The 20,897-nt window shown below is 42.0% G+C and overlaps 1 protein-coding gene across 1 annotated transcript in view; it reads left to right on the plus strand.

The window, feature by feature from the left end:
- ERFL (ETS repressor factor like) overlaps positions 1–16,843 on the plus strand; it is a 16,865-nt gene extending 22 nt beyond the window's left edge. The window contains exons 1-5 of the mRNA XM_030212082.1: positions 1–42; positions 8,628–8,862; positions 10,292–10,475; positions 12,915–13,047; positions 15,370–16,843. The exon at positions 1–42 is cut by the window's left edge and continues 22 nt beyond it. Of these exons, the coding sequence (XP_030067942.1) occupies positions 1–42; positions 8,628–8,862; positions 10,292–10,475; positions 12,915–13,047; positions 15,370–15,914 (1,139 nt within the window). The 3' untranslated portion in view covers positions 15,915–16,843. The remainder of the gene's footprint in view (positions 43–8,627; positions 8,863–10,291; positions 10,476–12,914; positions 13,048–15,369) is intronic.
- Positions 16,844–20,897: the final 4,054 nt, after the last annotated feature.

Below are 20,897 nucleotides of genomic sequence, written 5' to 3' on the forward strand. Positions count from 1 at the left end.
ATTTACTCCTCACTCCCTCGATGCCAGCTCTTTGGACTCCAGGTAATTTAAAATGCATTTCTTTTTTCATTTTTGTTTCCATTTATTTTCTCTCTTTTTTTCTGTAAGCACAGCGTTAGTTCGTGTGTTCTCTATAAGGTATGATTAGACTTAAACAGGGACAGACGTTGGTAAAACTATTTCTTTGCCTTTCCCTCCTAAATTCAAGTCTGGTAGATTCAAGCAAAACTTTTTAAAAATTAGGCGCAAACTTAGAAACATTATTATAGTATAGTATGTTTTAAAACATTTATTGTCCAAAATTAAAATGTGAAAATCATATTTCTCTCGATCAATAACAATGTCTACAAAAACGAAAGCAATTTGGTCCGTGAAGTGTCGATTTGACGAAAGTACTAGTTAGTTCAAAATGAGTGAAAGTATTGATCATATTTTGGGAAGTCTCACAAATCATTACTAAAAAAAAAAAAAGTGAAAAGAAAAACCCACAACTAGCACATAGCGGTAGAATAAAACTATACTATTATTTATATTTTTTCAAATAAACACTACAAAAGTTATCACATCCAGTTGTTTCATGCATGCTGTATATTGTTTATTGGTATTCGTTCTCGGCTGATGTTTTTAAAGCAGCCAGGTATAATAGTTTAAAATCTAACTATTAGTAAATCAATTAAACTGGTAGCAAAGGACAAGCTTTAAAATGTATATTTGATAAAATAACTTTTTGTTCCCCTGAAATGTTAGAGGAACTTTTCCTGCTATCAGTGAAATATAAAAATACATGTGAAAATATATAAAGACTACTATGAACAGTAATTTAATGATAACTTACTAAACTACCAGTCATTCTCAATTCAGCAAAACATATAATAGTGTATTAAGGTGCAGTTGATTAAGTTCATAATACTGTGTTTTGTTTTGTTTTTTTGCTGTATGTCTAAAATGTATTAAATGTAGCATTCATTTTCTAGTTTTATTCTGCTTTGTTGTCCAGACATTCTGTCTCAGGGCCTCCTTATATGATATACTAAAAGGTGGTGATGTGAGAGAATACATCTTTTCCCATATTGATCAATTTGTTTACATGTAATTTAATTTACATTTGTTATTTAAACTTGAACATATGGTAATCAGTCATCTTTAAGGCGATATGGAAACAGCATTTGTCGGTGAAGCACTTCGTCAACTTTCAGGAAATGATTTCTTCGGGGTGCTTTCCCTTCTGAAATTCTTTGCTCCTTCCTTGGAGAGACCCTATCAGCTTAACCCATTCCTTCCCCAGCTCCTCAATTGTCCCTATTTTTGTCTTCAGTATCAACAAGTGACCCTGTGCCCCAGGCTTGTATCTTAAATCTCCCTGAAAACTAATGTACGTCTAAAAAAAAAAATCCCAATATAATTGCTACAATATTTGCAAGGTGAGTTATAAAGTATTTATAAATTATAGCATGCTAAATAAAGAATATATTCGTTTAAAAAACAACAACATCACAAAATGAATCCTTTAATTTTCTAATTTTTGATGAGGAGAAATTAAGACAGAGAGCAAGAGATCATAGGATAATAACTACCAAATGATTTTTAGTTAATTAAAATGAGATAGTCCCTATGGTGAAATTCCACTCATCTCATAGGAAAATCAAGCCAGAAGTCCTTGAAGAAAAAGAATGCGTAATTTAGCATAACTGCAAATTGTCTCGTCATTTTTTAGCTACTGTCATATGCAGTTGTTAAATTACAATCATTTAGGGTAGAGAGGTGTGGTAGCCGTGTTAGTACACTTTTAAAGGTAATCAATAGAAATAAAGCAAAATAAAACATGGAAAAGAAAATAAGATGATACCTTTTTTATTGGACATAACTTAATACATTTCTTGATTAGCTTTGGAAGGTTGCCCTTCTTGGTCAGATGGGAAATAAGCAAATGTTGGTAGATGACAGTATATATATAAGTGCAACATCAAAGCATTTTAGTGACAGTCTAACAGAATGGGGGTGGGTAGTTACAACCTCTTCCTGCTAAGTTACTGCTGCTGCTGCTGCTGCTGCTATTATTATTCTTAGTAGATTTGGAGGCTTGACCATGCTGATCCTCAACAGATCTCCATAAAGGGGGCATATGGATCCATGAAAAGTTTAAAACTGTAGAGCCTCATACATTTAGGGAAAATATCACTATAATTACCAGTACAACATTGCAAGTAGCCATGCCATACTTTGTATTGTTGTTGGAATATTTTTACTGCTCTAATTGCCTCCTGCTCATGTTTGATCTATTCTTACTGTACACCGCCTTGAGTGAATTCTTTCAAATAGGCGGTAAATAAATCCTAATAAATAAAATAAATAAACAAACCTGCTTGTAGCACCCATGAGTCTGTAGTCTTGAAACAGGATAGCTGTGAGTGGTGATGTCATAGTTTGGCTCTCATCATGTACTTTTATGACAGTTTGTAATCAAAACATGACATCATCATCTGCTTCTTTTCTATTGGGAGCTGAGTGGGGGAGACTAGCCCTTGAGAAATGTTTTTACCATTATTTTTAGAAATTAAAATCTGATTTTGCAACAGCAAGGGAAGATAACTGCTCAAAAGTAAGGTATAGAGACTTTGCACAATTTTTTTTTCTGTAAACAAACAGAGCTCTGAAGACCAGGAAGATTTCAAGGAAGAACAAAGTAAGAAAAAACTTACAAAAAAACAAATTCTTTACTCTCCTCACACAAGCTCTCTTCCATACTTCAACTGTTATAACACAAGACTTTTGCCTTAGATGGAAATTGAGGAGTAAGTGGGTTGTTGGCCTTTAACTTTTTGAGTCTTGCTGTATACCTTAACCTATTAACACTAATAATTACAGGAATAGTTGACAGTTAAACAAAATGATCAAAATTTTCCTTTCTCCCAATTTCATTTTCATCAGTATAAAACATTAGTGCTCAGAAAGAAGTTACAAATTATTAGATCACTGATTTTTCATAGCGGGTGCTCACTTTGTCAATTCATAGTACATATACTCAGTGCTAACATATCACTCAAAAGTTTTTGGACATAGCAACAGGTTTTATTAAATTCAAGACCTCAGCGACAACTTATTTCACAAGAGCCACTCAACTCTTGGCTCACCAGCCTCTTCATCAGTCTCATTATGTTGACTTTGATACAAATTTCATCATATAAATCCTTTTTAATTTTTGTAGTTTTTCTTAAAATACTACTTAACTTAAGGTTGATTGTAGAACTGTTCACAGACATTCGGCATGTTTTGCAGAAATGCTGAGTCAGGGTTTGCTCCAAAAATGTATCTGCCAGTGTTCCCACATACATATCACACATTACTTCTGAAGCAATGCGTGATATGTATGTCAGATGCTGGCAGATACATTTTTGGACCGGACCCTGACCCAGTACTTCTGTGAAACATGCCACATGTCAGCAAATGGTCCCACAATCAACCTTAAGTTAAGTAGTATTTTAAGAAAAACTACAACGATTTTAAAGGATTTATATGACAAAATTTGTATTAAAGTTGACATAATTAGACCGATGAAGAGACTGGTGAGCCAAGAGTTGAGTCTCGGCTCTTGTGAAATAAGTTGTCGCTGAGGTATAAAGAAGTTACAACCTCTTCCTGCTAAGTTTCTGCTGCTGCTATTATTATTCTTAGTAAATTTGGAGGCCGGACCATGCTGATCCTCAACAGATCTCCATAAAGGGGGCATATTGATCCATGCAAAGCTTAAAACTGTAGAGCCTCATACAGCTCAAACTGAATATAATGCAGACCCTGAATAGCTGATTTTCTCAGAGCCACATAAAAGCAGCACAATGATACATGTAACTTATGAATAGAGCATGGACAGTTTCATAGTAACATAGTAAATGATGGCAGATAAAGACCTGTATGGTCCATCTAGTCTGCCCAACATGATAAACTCATTTTACGTGGTATGCGGTACTTTATATGTATATCCAAGTTTGGTTTGTCCTTGCCATTCTCAGGGCACAGACCGTAGAAGTCTGCCCAGCACTCTTCTTGTACTAAACGTTCTGAAGCTAACATCAAAGCCCCTTAAAATTTACACTTAAGTCCATCCATATCTATTCAGTCATGATCAGGGCGTAGACCGTAGAAGTCTGCCCAGCACCATTTTTGCTTCCCAATTACTGGCGTCACCACCTAATCTCTGCTAAGATTCCGTGGATCCATTCCTTCTAAACAGAATTCCTTTGTGTTTATCCCACGCATGTTTGAATTCCATTACTGTTTTCATCTCCACCACCTCCCGGGAGGGCATTCCACGTATCCATCACCCTCTCCGTGAAAAAATACTTCCTGACATTACTCCTGAGTCTGCTCCCCTTCAACCTCAATTCATATCCTCTAGTTCTACCGCCTTCCCATCTCCGGTAAAGGTTTGTTTGCGGATTAATACCTTTCAAATATTTGAATGTCTGTATCATGTCACCCCTCATTCTCTGAGCCCCATGCAGGCATAGCACTAGTACCTGTAAAGCTGAAAAGAGGAGGGCAGAGAAAAAAGAAATAAGAAAAAAACGCAGGAAAATAGAACCAAGATAAAAGATAAAGGGGGGAAGTGAATACCAGATACGGCCTAGTTTAAGATTTGACATCCATAGGCAAAAAAACACACATCATATTCCAGAGAGTGAGGAAGAGAGGTGTAAATGATGTCAAAGACTGGAAAACCAGAACAGGATCAGAGGAAAACCATAGGGCCACAGTGGCAGCCCATGCACACAGCCCTGAAGAAAGCAGGAGCAGGTTTCTCTTTGGCCTAGGTATTTGGTGCCTTCAGAATTGGGCACACTAGGCAGTTGCTAGTGTTGAATCAGGGACAGATATGAGAATTTATTTTTATATTCATTTTGCTCACACCTTTTTCAGTAGTAGCTCAAGGTGAGATAAATTCAGGTACATTAGATATTTCTCTGTCCCAGGAGGGCTCACAATCTTGGTTTGTACCTGAGGCAATGGAGGGTTAAGTGACTTACCCAAGATCACAAGGAGCAGCAGTGGGATTTGAACCAGCCACCTCTGGATTACAAGACCAGTGCACTAACCACTAGGCCACTCCTCCACTCCACAATGTTAAAAATAGGAAACAAGATGATTGGATAGACGTACTCCGTGGTGAACAAAAATGTGGCAATTTGCATTACGCTGTATAGTGGTAAAGAACTGGGCCACTTTTGTACCTCTGCACAATTAACAAAGTTCAAAAGGAAAATTATTGTAGTTTCCCTTAGAAAACTGACTACAGGATACAGAGGTACAGAAACACATACCAGTGTCTTTGCTGTTTTAGTGAGTGGGGGGGGGGGGGGGATCTAGACACTTACCCCCTAATTGGACACACACATTTGCAATTAGTGTGCAAAACTGTACATGCAAGTTACAGACTAGGGCCTAAGGGGGGGGGGGGGGGTCTTTTACTAAGCAGCGGTAATTACAACATGGACTTACCACTCGCTAATCTGAAACTACTGCCGAGCAACCACAGCAACCCGGCGGTAGTTCCCACCCCCAGCGCACGCCATTTTTGGTACTGTAAAAATATTTGTAATTTTTTTTACTGCCGGTGTTTACCCATCAGTAAGTGGGCAGTGCCATATGCTGCCCAGTTACTGCCGGGTTAGTACGGGAGCCCTTATTGCCACCTCAATAGGTGATGGTAAGTGCTCCCCCCCTCAAAATAGCCATGCGGCAAGTGGTTCACTTACCACATGGCCATTTCTTAGGAAAAAAAGACAGCTTTTACCCACTGCGGTAAAAGGGGGCCTCAGCGTGCATCAAAAACACACGCTGATGTCAGCGTAGGCTCCCTTTTACCCCAGCTTAGTAAAAGGGGCCCTAACTTAATTGTTTAAGTCGGCACTAATTGGCTTTATCTGGCATTAATGAACTCTAAGTGGTATAAATTGGTACCAATTTGCATTACCCATATAACTACACTTAGGTACTGTTCTATAAACGTACCGGTTAATATTCAAAATGATTTAACTGACCTGACATGACTTTTGACTGGTTAATTCACTTTTGGGGCTATCTGCTCATTTTCAGCAGCACGTAACCAGTTATTGCCACTGGAAATGAACAGTTAGCACCTAAGAGTCAGCTGGCTATTTTGTGGGTGTTCCAGGGGCGGAGTCAGCACTTGGCTGGTTAAGTGTTAATATTCAGTTCTTCTGCCAGGGTAACTGCATAAATGGGACCACATAAAACACAGTACTATCTTTAAGTGGCAACTCATGGCCAGTTAAGTTCTGAATATTGACTTAATTGGCCAAGTGTTAGTCAGCGCTGCATAAACTGGATTTTCAATGCCAAAGCCCAGACATGGCCCAGCACTGAACACCCAAGAATAATGCCGGTGGTGGTCAAAATGCTCACTGCTGATGGCTGAATATTTACCGCTTTCCCTCAGATTCTATATAGCAGACCTAGGGTTCCTCACCAAAATCTAAGTATATTCCATAACAACGCGTGTAACTTAATTGGCTTAACAAGCTAATCAGCGTTGATAACAGCACTTGTTAATAATTTGAATTTACATGCACAACTCACTAAGCGTATTCTGTAATGAACTGCAGCTAAATTCAAATGTGTGCAGTTCAAAAAGAGCATGGCTATGGGCTTGAAAATGGGCATTTCATGGTCGTTCCTAAATTTACGTGCATAGTTATAGAATATGGCCCCGTGTGTGTAAATCTACATGCAAGGATTTATGGTGTAAATGGAGATGCATAGTTTTAGGTGCTGGAATATCCACTAAGCATATTCTATATACTTCACCTAAATCTAGGCACCACGTATAGAATACGCTTAGGCGGAAATGTTTACCACATGGATATTTTAGGTACCTTATTGAATAGTGTCTAAGTTCTATAGTGTGTAATTGCAAAGAGGGACTTAACATGGGAGGGGCATGAGCAGATCAGGGACATGTCAGGTACTTACATGCTAAGTTTACAGAATTCTGTCAGTTATGCAGGCAACTCATAGTATTTAGGTGTGAGCATGTACACCAGCCTTTGACGCAGTGTAATGCTCACACTTAAAGTAAGGCGCTCAAATATCAACACGTTCAGCACTCCACTGCCATTTTAGAACACTTGCTTAAGGGCAGCGTTCAACTTTTTTGTACGTAATGTTTGGTGCCCTTTTTTGAATCTACCCACTAACCTTTTGGTTTGGTGGCTAGCAACCTTTGGAGAGAGAGACATGGGGAGGCTGTGTTTCTGTCTGTGAGCCATAATGAAACTTGTTTTTGTATGAAAGAAGCGGGTCAGTTGTGTCCATGTTCTTGATGCTTTCTGTCCCTGTGCTTTTTCAACTTTTGGATGTACTTTATGGTACTGGCCAATTTAAATGCATTACAGCATAAGAAAAGATGTGTGCTTATTTGGAAACAGGTCGGGAAATGGGTGTCATCTTGTTGCATCTGATCCCTTCAATAAATGTGTCTATTTTTCTGATGCTACAGAACTTGCACATGTAATTCTCTTGGCAGTGGAAAGTTCCGTGGATACACTGAAAAAGGACACAGATGGAAATCTGCATTGACAGACATATGACATTCTGTAGTACTTCCTGTAAATAACATATTAAAATAGACATAAAGCAAAAGTGAAATGAAGGGAAAAATGGAGAGAAAAATGAACCAACTTGTAAACATAAATTAAGAACTAACAGCAGAAATACAGATTTATTTATTTTACAAAGTAAGAGAAAGTGAAAATCCACAGAAGACAGTGAGAAAATAGAGAAAAGATGGTTAAAAAGTGAAGAAAACATACATTGGCAGAAGGGTCCTGGAATAGCTAGAGATTTTTTTTTTAAGGTTCATGGGGAGGGATGCCAGTGATGGTTGTCACAAAGAAATGGCTTCATGGCTGTGTGCTATCAGGAATGTGCCATATATCACCCAACACTAAAAACTCAATTATCACAACACCATACCATATAACAGTCTTCTGGACCTCAGTGGCAACTTTGTCTTCACATGGACCACTCAATCCGCAGTTAGCCTATTTCCTCATCGGTTATTGTTTTTTGGTTACCATTTATCAGGGTACGGTCCTCAACTTCTAGTTTCTGCAATACAGCCAGAACTAGAAGTTGAGGGCCGTACCCTGATGCAGCCAAAGGTGAAACATGGTCCATGTTGGCAGTGAGTCCATCAGAAAATTAAGATAAGTGGCGTTGAGCTTATATATAAAATTTAAGGGAAAGAAAATGTTTTTAAAATGAGTTTGATATTACAATGAATGAGTTATAAATGGTAATCAATAAACAGTGACCGATGAGGAAGTAGGATAACTGCAGATTGAATGGTCCATGTGAAGAAAAAGTTGCCACTGAGGTCCAGAAGACTGTCATACAGTATGGTGCTGTGATAATTGGGTTTTACTGTTGAATGATATATGGCACATTTTTGAATGGCTCCCAGTATTGAAATGATTAATTTGGACTGTGTATTGATTTATCAAGTGTATGCTATCAGGAGACATCCTGAGGAAGTATGTCACAGGGAAGGGTCCCAGGGATATGTGTAGACATCAGGGGTGTACACCTATTATTTTGTTTTGTCTCTCTAGGGTTCGCCTTTCCTGACTGGGCATACAAGCCCGAGTCCAGCCCAGGCTCCCGGCAAATCCAGCTCTGGCACTTCATCCTGGAACTGCTGCAGAAAGAGGAATACCAAAATGTTATTGCCTGGCAAGGAGACTATGGGGAGTTTGTTATCAAGGACCCCGATGAGGTGGCCCGGTTGTGGGGCATCCGAAAATGCAAACCCCATATGAACTATGACAAGCTGAGCAGGGCCCTCAGGTGAGACGCTTATAGTCCAAGAAAGCCACTATCTTATTTACTCACTGCTAGGATAGGGACTGGCACGATGCCCGTCAATCAATACAAGTCAGGTGTTGGAGACTGGTTATTACTGCTCTTCTAAGACTGATTTGGTGGTCATGAAAAATCTTCAGATTCATAGCAGAGGAACAAAACCCATTGCCACCAGGCACTGCTAGCTGACTAGACTGAGTGAGTGGTTGGTACTGCTCTATGTGTGTGTATGATCTCAGTGACAATAGAATTGTGTGTATTATAAACGTGTCCTTATGTACCACAATAAATGGGCTTCTTTGTCGAATATGCCACCTTTTATTGGCCCAAAGAGTTAGTGATATAATGAAATACCATGAGCTCAGGAGATCACACCAGTTCCTTCATTCTTCCAATGTGACAGACCTGAAGAACATCTGGTCATGTGACAATAGGAGACCTATGTAGTCTCAAAAGCTTATGTACAATAACATCTTTAGGGGGGGAGGGGGGAATCCAGATTCTTAATACCATTCTAATGAAGGGTAATGCAATTTGCAGAGGCCAGTTTTCTCCCATAGGGAGATCAAAAGCATGTTGTAACAAACCTCTGTATAGTATAAGACACATAAGATACACCTATGCATGATCTTTATTACTGTAAGGTAATTGTGGCTGTATATGAATACAGCCCTCTCTCCCCTTTACCAAAAACCATAACTCCTGATTAGCAGTTGATGGAAATAAAAGCCACAGGTGTCAGTCAATAAATGCAAGCTTTCCGCCCTCCTCTTCCTGCCGGCTTGCCAGTGGCAGCCCTAAACTGCTCTGCCCCGCCCCTTCTAATTAATATAAATTATCTCCGGGGCGCTGTAAATTACAATTTCTGGGCACACAGTGCTACGTGTCTGTAATTTAAGGCTAGACGTAGGAGCTAAAAATAAGTAGTATTTATATCCCCGGTTTTTAGCTTTCCCTTTCTGGTCAGATCTGGGTTTCCACTGTACGTGTTTATGTTTGCTATGCAGGTTTCTGTGTTTGCTAATTGCTGCCCACCCCCCCCCCTCTTCATCTCCCTGAGAGTCCTGCAGGTTAAGGAGCTGGTGATTAAAGTTAATAGCAGTGGTATGAGAGGGGGCCGGGTTGGGCTGGGTGCCGAAACAGCCCCCACGGCTCCTTATGGGGCCTTTGACCGCAGCTTCAGGCATGGGCTCCCCCGAAAGGGGGGCTTAAACCAGTCACACACACTTCAATCCTCTCTTAGCAAATCACTTTTGACATTTAATTTCAAAAACCCAGCTACCCTAAACACAGCAGCTTAATTTGTTTGCCCTAGTAAAACAGCAGGGGGCATTTCGGCAAACAAGGATAGATTTTTTTCCCAGTTATCTTTCTATCTGACTGCTTTATAAAACCTCTCTCTCCCTGTCCTCAGGTATTACTACAACAAGCGGATCCTCCACAAGACCAAAGGCAAACGCTTCACTTACAAATTCAACTTCAGCAAAGTAGTTCTAGTGAACTACCCTCTCCTGGATATGGCCAATTCTTCCTTCCTGCTGGCCCAGAGCCCATTCAGCGGAGCTCACACCCCTGAATGTGGGCCCCTCACTCCCGAGGTAAGAGGAGACCTCCCTCCCTCCTGCACTTGTACACAGAGCCCCTGATATGATCCAGGAAAGTCTCTACAGATCATGCTTCACAGATAAATGAATGCAGTCAGCAGGCGACTCCATTTCTTTCAAGGTTATCGGAGCCGGCCTGGTTTGGTCCCGTGTATCTATGCACTGGTAGTTCCTGCGTTTTCTGTCAATGCAATGAAACTGAAATGACGATTGGATCGATCTTCTCTGAAATATTGATGCACTTGGGTAAACCTAGACCAGGGCTTTGGTGACCCTCACCCTACAGTCTGTGTGGGGGTTTGATGACGTCCACAACCAATATACATGTGAGACACTAGTATAGGGGAGGGGAGTTTCTAGTGTATGCAAATTTATTCTAGGCATATTCATGGTAGGTAACCTGAAAACCTGACTCTCGTTCGTGGGATCATCAGGACAGATTTCGGAGAGGGACTGAAAAGGTTGCATCACATTGGGAGGTGTAGCCGATTTCTTCTCTGTAAAAGTCTGGGCGGTTTTACTGAGTATTGTGAAATAGGGTGGGGGGCATCACCATTTTCCTACTCCACTCCCGTTTAGATTTCATATTTACAATTAAATGAAAATATCAACTTTGACCCCCCCCCCCCCCCCCCCCCCCCCCATGTCTATGGTCAGAGCAGCTGATATTCAATGGGGTATGGAATATTTCAGGGACATCTCGCTTTATTACAGCTGCCTGGCTAGTGCTTCCTTCCGGTGTTCATTGTACATTAAGGTACTTCCGTCATGTCTGTCTGGAAATTACAGTGCTTGAATTCTTGCTACCAGTTTACCAATCCGGTTAATAGATGTTGCTTGCGTTGTTGTCTCCTACAGTTCATAATAGAAGCTGGTAGGTAAGATCAAAGAAGTTTCCCTGTGATGTATAATAGAAGTTAATAGGTGCTGCCAGTTATGCCTTTTACCGTAATACTGACAGTGAGAGCACACACATCCTACTAAAATTAACCTTGTGTCCCCTTCCCCGGCAGAAAGCAGACGAAATCGTGTCAATGGATCCCGGGTAGGAAGGGGGTAGACTTTCCCCTCCCCTTTAATGCTGCATGCCTAGAGGAAAGATGTAAATGTGATAGCATGGTTGATCGTTCTAGTACTGCGGAAAGATCTGTCCCTTCCACAGGCATCCAATACCTCACTAGTTTATTAACACCTAGAAAGGAAGGAATGCCTTGATTTCCTGGAACATAGGTATCACAAAAATCGAGAGAAGGCAGAGGGAAGATATTTCACTTTAACTGGAAGCCAGTGATTAATGGAAGGAGTTTGATTTGAAGTCAAGAAGTCAATAGTATCGAGCTGGAGTCTCCTTCCGGATTAAGCCTTGGAGTTAATCAGGTGGAGTCAGGCAGAGCTGGCTGTGTCCCAAACTTTGCAGGTCGTAGACTATATAAGCCCCTTCTCAGTGCTCCCCTTCTCCTACATAAGGGGGGTAAAGTAACCCAGTGCCTAAAAAGATGATGGACTGCTGATAGACTCCCAGCCTCTTCCCTCACAAACTCTATGGTAGCAGGGCTTAATGGAGCCTCTGCTCTTTGACTTTCCTGCTGTCTAGGAATACCTAATTACAGCTTCTTTAAAGGCAAGCAAGTTTCTAGTACAATGGAGTTAACAGGGGGACGATTTTTGCCATAGGCAAGACAGAAGAACAGAATGGGGGGGGGGGGTAGGGGTTGGGTTCCCTTGGAAATTAAAGAATGGGAGGAAGGGGGAGGGACTCGGGAGTGAAGCACTGTTACTGTGGCTCTAGAGTCTAGTGCAGGGGTTCTCAGGACACACAAATCAGTCAGATTTTCAGGATATCCCAAACTAGTATGCATGAGGGAGATTTCCATACACTGCCTCCATTATATGCAAATCTCTCTCCTGCATATTTATTGAGGATATCCTGAGAACCCCTGCTGTAGAACAAGCCGGAGCAGTTCCCTTATAACTTGGGTATAGGAAACCTTCAAAATTTTGTGTCCAGGGCAAAATTTTAATCTTAACTATGGGTTCTGGAATTAGGGGTTAAAACCAGGACTGGCTCACCCTGTGTCTTATGACAAGGAGCTGCTTGGGAATCCTCATCCTCAAATAATTTCACTTCTTCAACTGAGCTCCTCAACTTCCATCTTTGGTGAAGGACTGGTGGCCTGCTTCCCCTCCCTGTGCTTTTAGGACAGAGGACTTCAGCAAGGAATAAAATAAAATGTAGACACAGTTTCTACTCTAAAAATAAACTTGAATGTTTATTGCAAAGTTATGTATAACAAGAAGAAAATTGATCATAGAGGTTGCCAACAGCAGTACACAAAATATTGCATCAAGAATACACTGCTGACTATGGCTAAGAGTAAGATTTCCTCTGGTTACCTTCTAGTTTAGTCATGTAATGCACTCTCACACCCCTAGGCTCTACAGACCCTCTTTTCCCCACCTCGCCTGGGTGATCCTGGAAGCCGGAGCCCTCTCTTTGAGCGACAGGTCTCAAATTCAGAAGTGGAGAAACTAAGATTGGAGACAGCCTTCCCTTTCCTAGGGTCAGGTGAGACAACGCTTTCCTCTATTGGGATCAGCCCACTGTGGTAATAGAGTAGAATCAGAAAAAGGGGTCTTTGATGTTGTTTGTGGGGTTTGCACCAAGAGTTTAGGACAGTGAAATGAGAGATGCTCTGTTTATTTATTTATTTTTTTGGGGGGGGGGGTGTCAGGTGAGATCCTATTGCTTGCAGTCAGTCCCAGGGAGGCTGGAAGAAATGGGAAAGGAGGGGAGAGCAGAAGTATGAAGAGGGATGCAGGGTGGTGAAAGCACAGCTAGGTGGTGGAGATGTAAGGGGCATGGATATCACAACGGTTGAGCAAGAGGGACCACTGTTGGCAAACTAGGGAGAGAAGTACCCCCAACACCCTTTTGAGTTAGTCTTCAAGCATGCGAGTGTAAACAAGAAGATGTCTACCAGTTTGTTCAGTGGCTTCTCTGCTGAGTGGGGACACTTGTACAGGCCCTGCACAAAAAATACACATACAAGACAGACCCTCACCAAATAGAGGAAATAACCACAAATTAGAGATGGAATTTTTTTTTAGCTCAGTTTGTTTCTGACCTCCTAGAAATATGCAGACTCTGCAACACTAGGGAACTAGAAACCAGGGCCAGCTCAACCAGTAGCGTAGCCAGTCCTCAATTTTTGGGTGGGCCTGGGGGTGGACTGGGTGGGCATGACCCACATATTTCCTCTCTGTCCATCCCCCTCCCATAAAGATAAATACCTAGACTGGCGGGGATCTCCGGGCCCTGCCAGCTGAAGAATCTTCTGGCGGCCCCCAAGGCTTGAGAAGTCTCATCCCTGCGCCAGTCACCAGCGTGGCGGGAAGCAGTGTTCAGCAGCGTTGCCTGCATGCTTGCCTGCCTTTTAAAATAATTCATCTCTCCAAGCTCCACTGCATTTACTTCTTCGTCCGTCGCAAAGCGCTGGCGTTCGCACAGGCAGCTCCGCTCCCCTTTGCCGCGTCCATCCGGCCCTCTCTGATCCACTACCTATAGTGGATACGTAGGGCTAGATGGACGCGGAAAAAGGGAGCGGAGCTGCCTGTGCGAACGGCAGCACTTTGCAACGGGCGAAGAAGTAAATGCAGCGGAGCCTGGGGAGACGAATTATTTTAAAAGGCAGGCAATACTGCTGAACACTGCTTCCCGGACCCGGCAGAGCCACGGGAGAAAAGGCAGCGACAGCAGCAGGATGTTGGATAGGTGGGCCTAAAGGAAAGTGGCTGGGCCTGGGCCCGTCCAGGCCCGCCCGTGGCTACGCCCAACGGGCAGGTGAGCCACTGGTTGAGGGTGCTATAATACCAGTCCAGCTTTTTTCTCTCACTCCGTGCCCCCCCCCCCCCAATCCAGTCTTGTATTCTCCTCTTTCAATCCCCCTCCTTCCTGGTCTACCTTCAAACTCCTAGAGAGCACCAGAAGCAGCAGCGATTCACATGTGCTGGCCTGGAACATTCCCTCTGCTGCATCCCACCCCCACTGCTACAACTTCCTGTTTCCAGCTAGGTGCAGGCAGTGTGTATGAATTGCTGCTGCTGGTGCACTCTGGGATTTTCAAGGTAGACCAAGAGAAAGGAGAGGGAGGGGGGGATGGCAGACCACAGTCCTGGGGGGGGGGGGGGGGGGGGAATCATAGAGAAGGTGCCACAGTCCCTTGAGCTGGCCCTGCTAGAAACAGAAATGAATTTCAACCTGTACTGTGCAAAATATAAAAATAGAAGACATGCACATTTCACAAAGCTGATGGAGAAAATCCGATCAGACTCCCTTACAAGAATGAACACAACTGCAAAATCCTGGAGGAAAGCAAGTGGAAGAAAAGCTATAGACAAGTAAAAGGTTGTTTGTACATCAGATAAAGACATAAAAGAAATAATAAAATATGATGTATTCTGCCATCATGTTAGAAACGCAATCTGATCAAAGAGAAGACTGATCTTCACTAAAACCAGAGCTGTCCTTGTTAATTCTTTCCTTTCACCACTTCATGCATTTGGCAACAGGACAGGATGGGTAAACCAAGTACATTTCTGGAACATAAATAGCAATAGGTAATCCTAGAAGTGGTTAGTTACAGCCACCAGAATTAAAATAAAAAATCAGGGCCCTGGGGCAGTTAGGGAGTAAGGAGAAAAAAGGGTGGCAATTTGAGGGACATTGGGGAATGTATCTTTAAAACCTTAGTGACAGTTTGCAGAGCAGGAATACAATGGCCAGTTTTTAAATCAAATGGGAAGACTGTACCTGTAAACAAATGCCTTTAGGGATCATCACACTCTCCTGATATCTTTCCTTTCTTTCTTTCTTCCTTCCTTTCATCAGGTGTCTCCAGTTATTCTAAGCCACCCAGCTTACTAGCTCCCTACAGCCGAAACCTGCCCTTCACTGAATACCCTTGGAGTTTTAACCCTTACCTCTCCGGTGCCTTCCCGCTGGCTGGCTCCAAGCTCCCTGGATCCCTCTACCCTCCACACTTCTACCCCAACCCGCTGGCTCAGGTGCCCACCCCAGTGGTCTCCCTCCTTCCTGGGGAGGCCAACCTGGAGAGATCAGCACTACCCTCCAGTACCCCTGCCCGGGTCTGCTTACCGCCAACCTTGGGTACCCTGCCCCTACGAGGGGAGTTGCATCCTCTTCCCGGGAGAACAGAGAGCCAGGCCATGGGTGAGACACCTGTGGGAGGTGCCAAGGAGGATCTAGCCTCCGACTCAGAGCTGGAGATCACCGATGTGAGTGAGTGCAGCTCGGAGAATGACTTCAGCCCAGATAGCGTGGAGGAGCGGCCGGGGCTTCTGCGGCACACGATGCGCAAGTACAAGGCCCAGGCCAGCAAGCCCAAGGAGGCCACAGCGGACCAGCTGAGCTGAACTGAGCAGTCCCTGGCCAGCGATCACATCTGCAAAGCAGAGATTTCCCTCCCACTGGAAGGCAAAGGCCAAAATAAGATTTAAAGGCAACAAAGACTTCAGAAGTCAGTTGTTCTTAGTTTTGGAGGTTTGGGAGGGGGAGTGATGCCCCACCTTGAAACCCAGAAGAAAGAGTGGTTGGAACTTGGACATTTGCAATTAGAGATCTATATATCTTAAAAATAGATTTATGAGGTCTAAATAGTCAGAAGACTATTACGAAAAGAAACAAATGAATGAATTATTTCATTTGATATGTATATATTTTTATAGAAAAAAAATACAAAGTTTACGCATATGTTCCAAGAGTCAAGTGAAAACAATGATTTGGGTTTTCTTAAGCTTTTATCAAAGATTCATAAATGGGTCAAAGAAAAAGAATCCCACTGTAGGCCAGCAGGGTTTCCTGAACGCAGCAAGTCTCACCTGACTGCAGAAAACTGAAAGTTCTGCTATAGGCCATAGCAGTCTTTGCAGGTACACCATGAAAATGGGTGCAGTAAAGTAAAACACAGGCGACTATCAGCATATCCTAGTTATGTCACCTGGAGCTAGTGGTAGGGAAAAGCATTCTATAGGAGTCAAGAAATAGAACTGAACACAACCTAAAGATCCCCAGTCTCTGTTGCCAACAGATGATACAGTGACCACTGTAAAGGCCCCAGGCCATGGCTGCTGTATAAAATGAGACATGGCATAAGAGATATCCTATTTTGACCACATTGTGCTTATAGTTCAATTTTTCTATGAAAGAAAGGAGCTACAAGTTGAAACCTGTAATTGGAGGGTAAATCTAGGCCTACTTTCAGGCTCTCCTTAAGCCATGGAGCTATCTGATTACCTTAGAACAGGGGTTCTCAACCCAGTCCTCAGGACACACCTAGCCAGTCAGGTTTTCAGGATACCCACATTGAATCTGCATGAACTGCCTCCTTGGTATGCAAATCTACTCCATGCATATTCATTGGTGGTATCTTGAAAACCTGACTGGTTAGGTGTGTCTCAAGGTCTGGGTTGAGAACCCCTCCCTTAGAGAGTGATTGGTGGTGTGTTTCACACAGGCCCTTTTCCCCATGATCAAGATAAAGGTGATAGCGCCTGGAGATATAGGTTCCAGGCCCTGACCACTGACTCCTCCCATTATAGCTCCACTTTCTTAAGGGGTTGCTGTACTCAGGATGAATAAGAAATAGGCTACCTTTAAAACAGTAACAAAGCACAAGCCCATGTTATAGCAGATGATGTCATAATGGTAGGAAACTATCACCAGCTACTACTTCAGAAGCCATTTCCTCACTGCAGTAAGTCACATAGAGGCATTATCTGCCGACATCATTTATTTTGACTTGGCACGTTTTGTCCCTTTACAGTTTGAGTGAGCAACTACTTCATTCAAGGAGTCAACTGTAGGCAATTATTTGAAACTGTCCCCTTTAAAGTTGAGAAGCGGATGCAATAGAACCACAATGATCTATCTTCCTCAATCCTCTTGGTATCGACCTCTATCAAAATGCAGTCCTGCATTCTCTCCCCCTCTCGGCATTCTCTGTCACTTTCAGATGTGGTGGTTGTTCCGTAAAATCGTGGTTTTCCCGTGTTTTTTAAAAAGCGAAAACACTAATGTATTTGTGGTTGAACAAGAAAGTAGCTTTGGGGTTTTTTGAAAGTTTGATTTTTGTAAATACAGATTATATCTATATCTATATACATATATTACATTTAAATTCTAACGTAAGATGTTGAAGTGTTTGAACCAGTTGTAAAGAGAAATTTCTGGTTGCTAGCAGCAACCTCACCAAAAGCAATAAAACTCTACATGATGTTCTGTTTCCATAGAAAGGAAAACAAGTGCTTTCTTATTTTGTGATCGATGGGGGTGTGAAGTTTCTCCCATTGCAGTTATACTAAGCTTCATAGGACCACAGAAGGGGCTGGAAAGGGCCTCAGGAAGTCAAACCCAGAAACAGAGCTAGAAAGGAACCTGCAGAATGTCTGCTTATTTTCCAGCAGCTGCTTTTACAGTAAGTCAAAAACAAAGTCATGCTCCAATAGATGTACACTGCATCACAACATATAAAAATAACAAAAAAAATTACTAAGTGTACCTGAATGTAACTCACCTTGGGCTACTACTGAAAAAGGTGTGAGCAAAATCTAAATAAAGCAAAAGACAAAAGTACATCAGCACAAAGAGCAACAGACACCATCAATATCAGACCACATCAGAGTAACCCTGAGACCCTGAGTACTATTATTTTGCTGATACAAACTAGTTTCCAATTGAAGCTTAAAAAATTGCAGCACCTAAGCATTCTCCTCTCAAAATAATCATGCTTTGATGCATTTCTTAAAGACTAGATGCTCCCTATAAAGTTTTAAATCTCTAGGAAGGGAACACCACAGTTTTGGCATATTACCATCTCTTTCAAACTGGATGTTGCTCTGGTAGCCTGTAATAGGCCTTCTTATGAGGAATTTCAGGATCAATTTGGAATATACCATTTCTTTTTCTTCTGCAATTTAGGTGCTATTAAAAAAAAACCCATAATTTTGAAAAATGAAAACCATAGATCTAAATTGAACCCTGCTACCCCTGGTACCCAGTGTAACTGACCTAATGCTAGAATAATATGATCGTACTGATTTCAAGCTAACAAAATACAGGCACTCGTGTTCTATAGGAACTGAAGACAACTGCTCTGACCTTTTTCTTCTTTTTAATAGGCCCATACAAAGGGAATTGCAGTAGCTGAGACATCCCATGATCACTGTATGCACTACTGTAGCCAACTGATCACAGGCTACATCCAGCTTCAAATTCTGAATCCATAATTGGGCAATGTACTAGCAGAAACCTATGAACTTGTGACTGAGCAGTCAATGGGGAGTCAACAAGTATTCCCTGAGTTTCTAACCTCAGTATTTCAAGTTAAGCATAAGAAATCACATTTCAAAAACGGGGAAAGAAAAATCACAGAGAGCCACTTTTTACCCATAAAGCTTTCTTTCCCGGATTTGAAGATAAACCATTATCCTTCATCCAATCTACCTCTAAATAGGATCCACTGTCTCTAATTGTCTAACATACTCCTAAACACTCCAAACGTCCATAAGTAATTTATACTATAATTTAAGGGCTCTGAGAGATAGAAAGTCTTTTGTGTACTTTAGCTTTCCTTGGGGATATGCCCTTTGCTCTGATAGGATGACGACAGCAAAGGGTAGAAGTAATTTGGAGCAACTGGTTTTAATTTGAAAAATGTCTATTCTACCTTTTCCATTTGATGGAATGCACAATGCAGATACATGTAATAGGGCAAACAAGCAAACCAAAGAGCAATAAATCACCAGGACCAGATAACATTCATCCCAGAGTTCTGAAAGAGCTCATACATGTAACTGCTAACCTGTTACTAGTAATCTGCAACCCATGAGCCCTGGATAACAGTTCAAGTGAAACAATCGCTTCAGTGTTGGCAGATGCTTTCCAACCTCAAAGAAAAGTGCAATTTTGAATCTCAAATGGCTTTTGAAGCAGGATGGTATGCATACCTCCACTACCTTTATGGCTATGGACAAACCACAAGAGGACCCTTCATATCAACCAGTTGAAACCCAAAGCAATCCATCACTCTTGCAGGCCCTTCAAAGGAAAGGACAGTAGATGGTATGGATGGGCAGACTGTGGATAGGCCATATGGTTTTTATCTGCTATCATTTTCTATGTACGTTTCTAACATTTAAAATAAGCACAGTACCTGGAGGGTGGCCAATGTAAAGCTGATTTTTAACAGGTTGAAAAGTGCACAGACTCAGGAACATCTGCATGGAGAACTCATTGGCGAAGGGCATGTTCAACTTTCTCTTAGTCACTGGGTAGGTGGGGAGGGATGGGAGTAAATGGCAATTGTTGTGTGACCAGAGGTCTACTTGATTTCTGAATGTCTGTGAGTGGTGTCTCTAAGAAAGAAGTGAGGAAGGATGGCTAGTGGGTGCATGTGAAACAATATTGGGAATGATGGAGTGTGTGTGAAATATGTGGGTGTCTTACAGGAGTGCAGACTATGTGATAAGTTTGCAATTTTGGTTGGTTTGGATAGTGGGTGTATTTTTCCAAGCTTTCTCACTTCTCTACCTTCTTTCTCATATTATTTCCCTCCCCTCTCATTCCCAGTCTGCTGTCCTTTTAGATCCCCACCTGACAAACTCTCCTTGTTCCCCTTTATGCTCTTACTGCCTTTTCCAAGCATCCTTTAACTCTTTGGACCACACTAATGAGGTCACCTCTTCTTGAGCTACAGAGTTTGGGCACAATGAAAATGCATGACAAATTTGCATGCACTACCTCTGTTATATGCAAATCTATATAATGCATATTTACTGGAGGTATCCTGGAAATCTAATTGACTGGATGTGTCTGAGGACTGAGTTGTGGACTGTTGCAGCAGGGGTTGGGCCCCTCACAACAAAGACAGCAGCTGTGAGAATAACTTTGTTTGCAACAGACTACTTGTTTTTGTGCAATGTGGTCTGGGCTCTCCTAGCATCGACTGTTCCTTTCTTCCCATGGTTGCCACATCTTCTCACCACCAGTGTCTTCCTGGTAACAGAGGCTGACCTTCCTGCCACTGTACTGCTTACTGCCAGCTTATAGCATTACATAAGTGCATAAGCATTGCCATAGTAATGGCATTTTAATCAGGAAACAGGCAGTTTTCAACCCCGATGCATGATCACACCCTAACATTTTGTCTGAATCACTCCAACCTATTTACCGATACTTCTTTACTGTACTTGTCACTGTAATAGTACCCCTATACTGTGTTTATTCACACCGGAGTCTGTAACCACCTCTCCCGAACCATGTAAACCACTTTGAGCCAACTAATAAGTGAGAAAAGGTGGGACACAAATAAATAAATAAAACAGTAGGACAGAACAAAG

The sequence above is a fragment of the Microcaecilia unicolor genome, chromosome 8 (assembly GCF_901765095.1).
Source record: "Microcaecilia unicolor chromosome 8, aMicUni1.1, whole genome shotgun sequence".
Taxonomy (NCBI): Eukaryota; Metazoa; Chordata; class Amphibia; order Gymnophiona; family Siphonopidae; genus Microcaecilia; species Microcaecilia unicolor.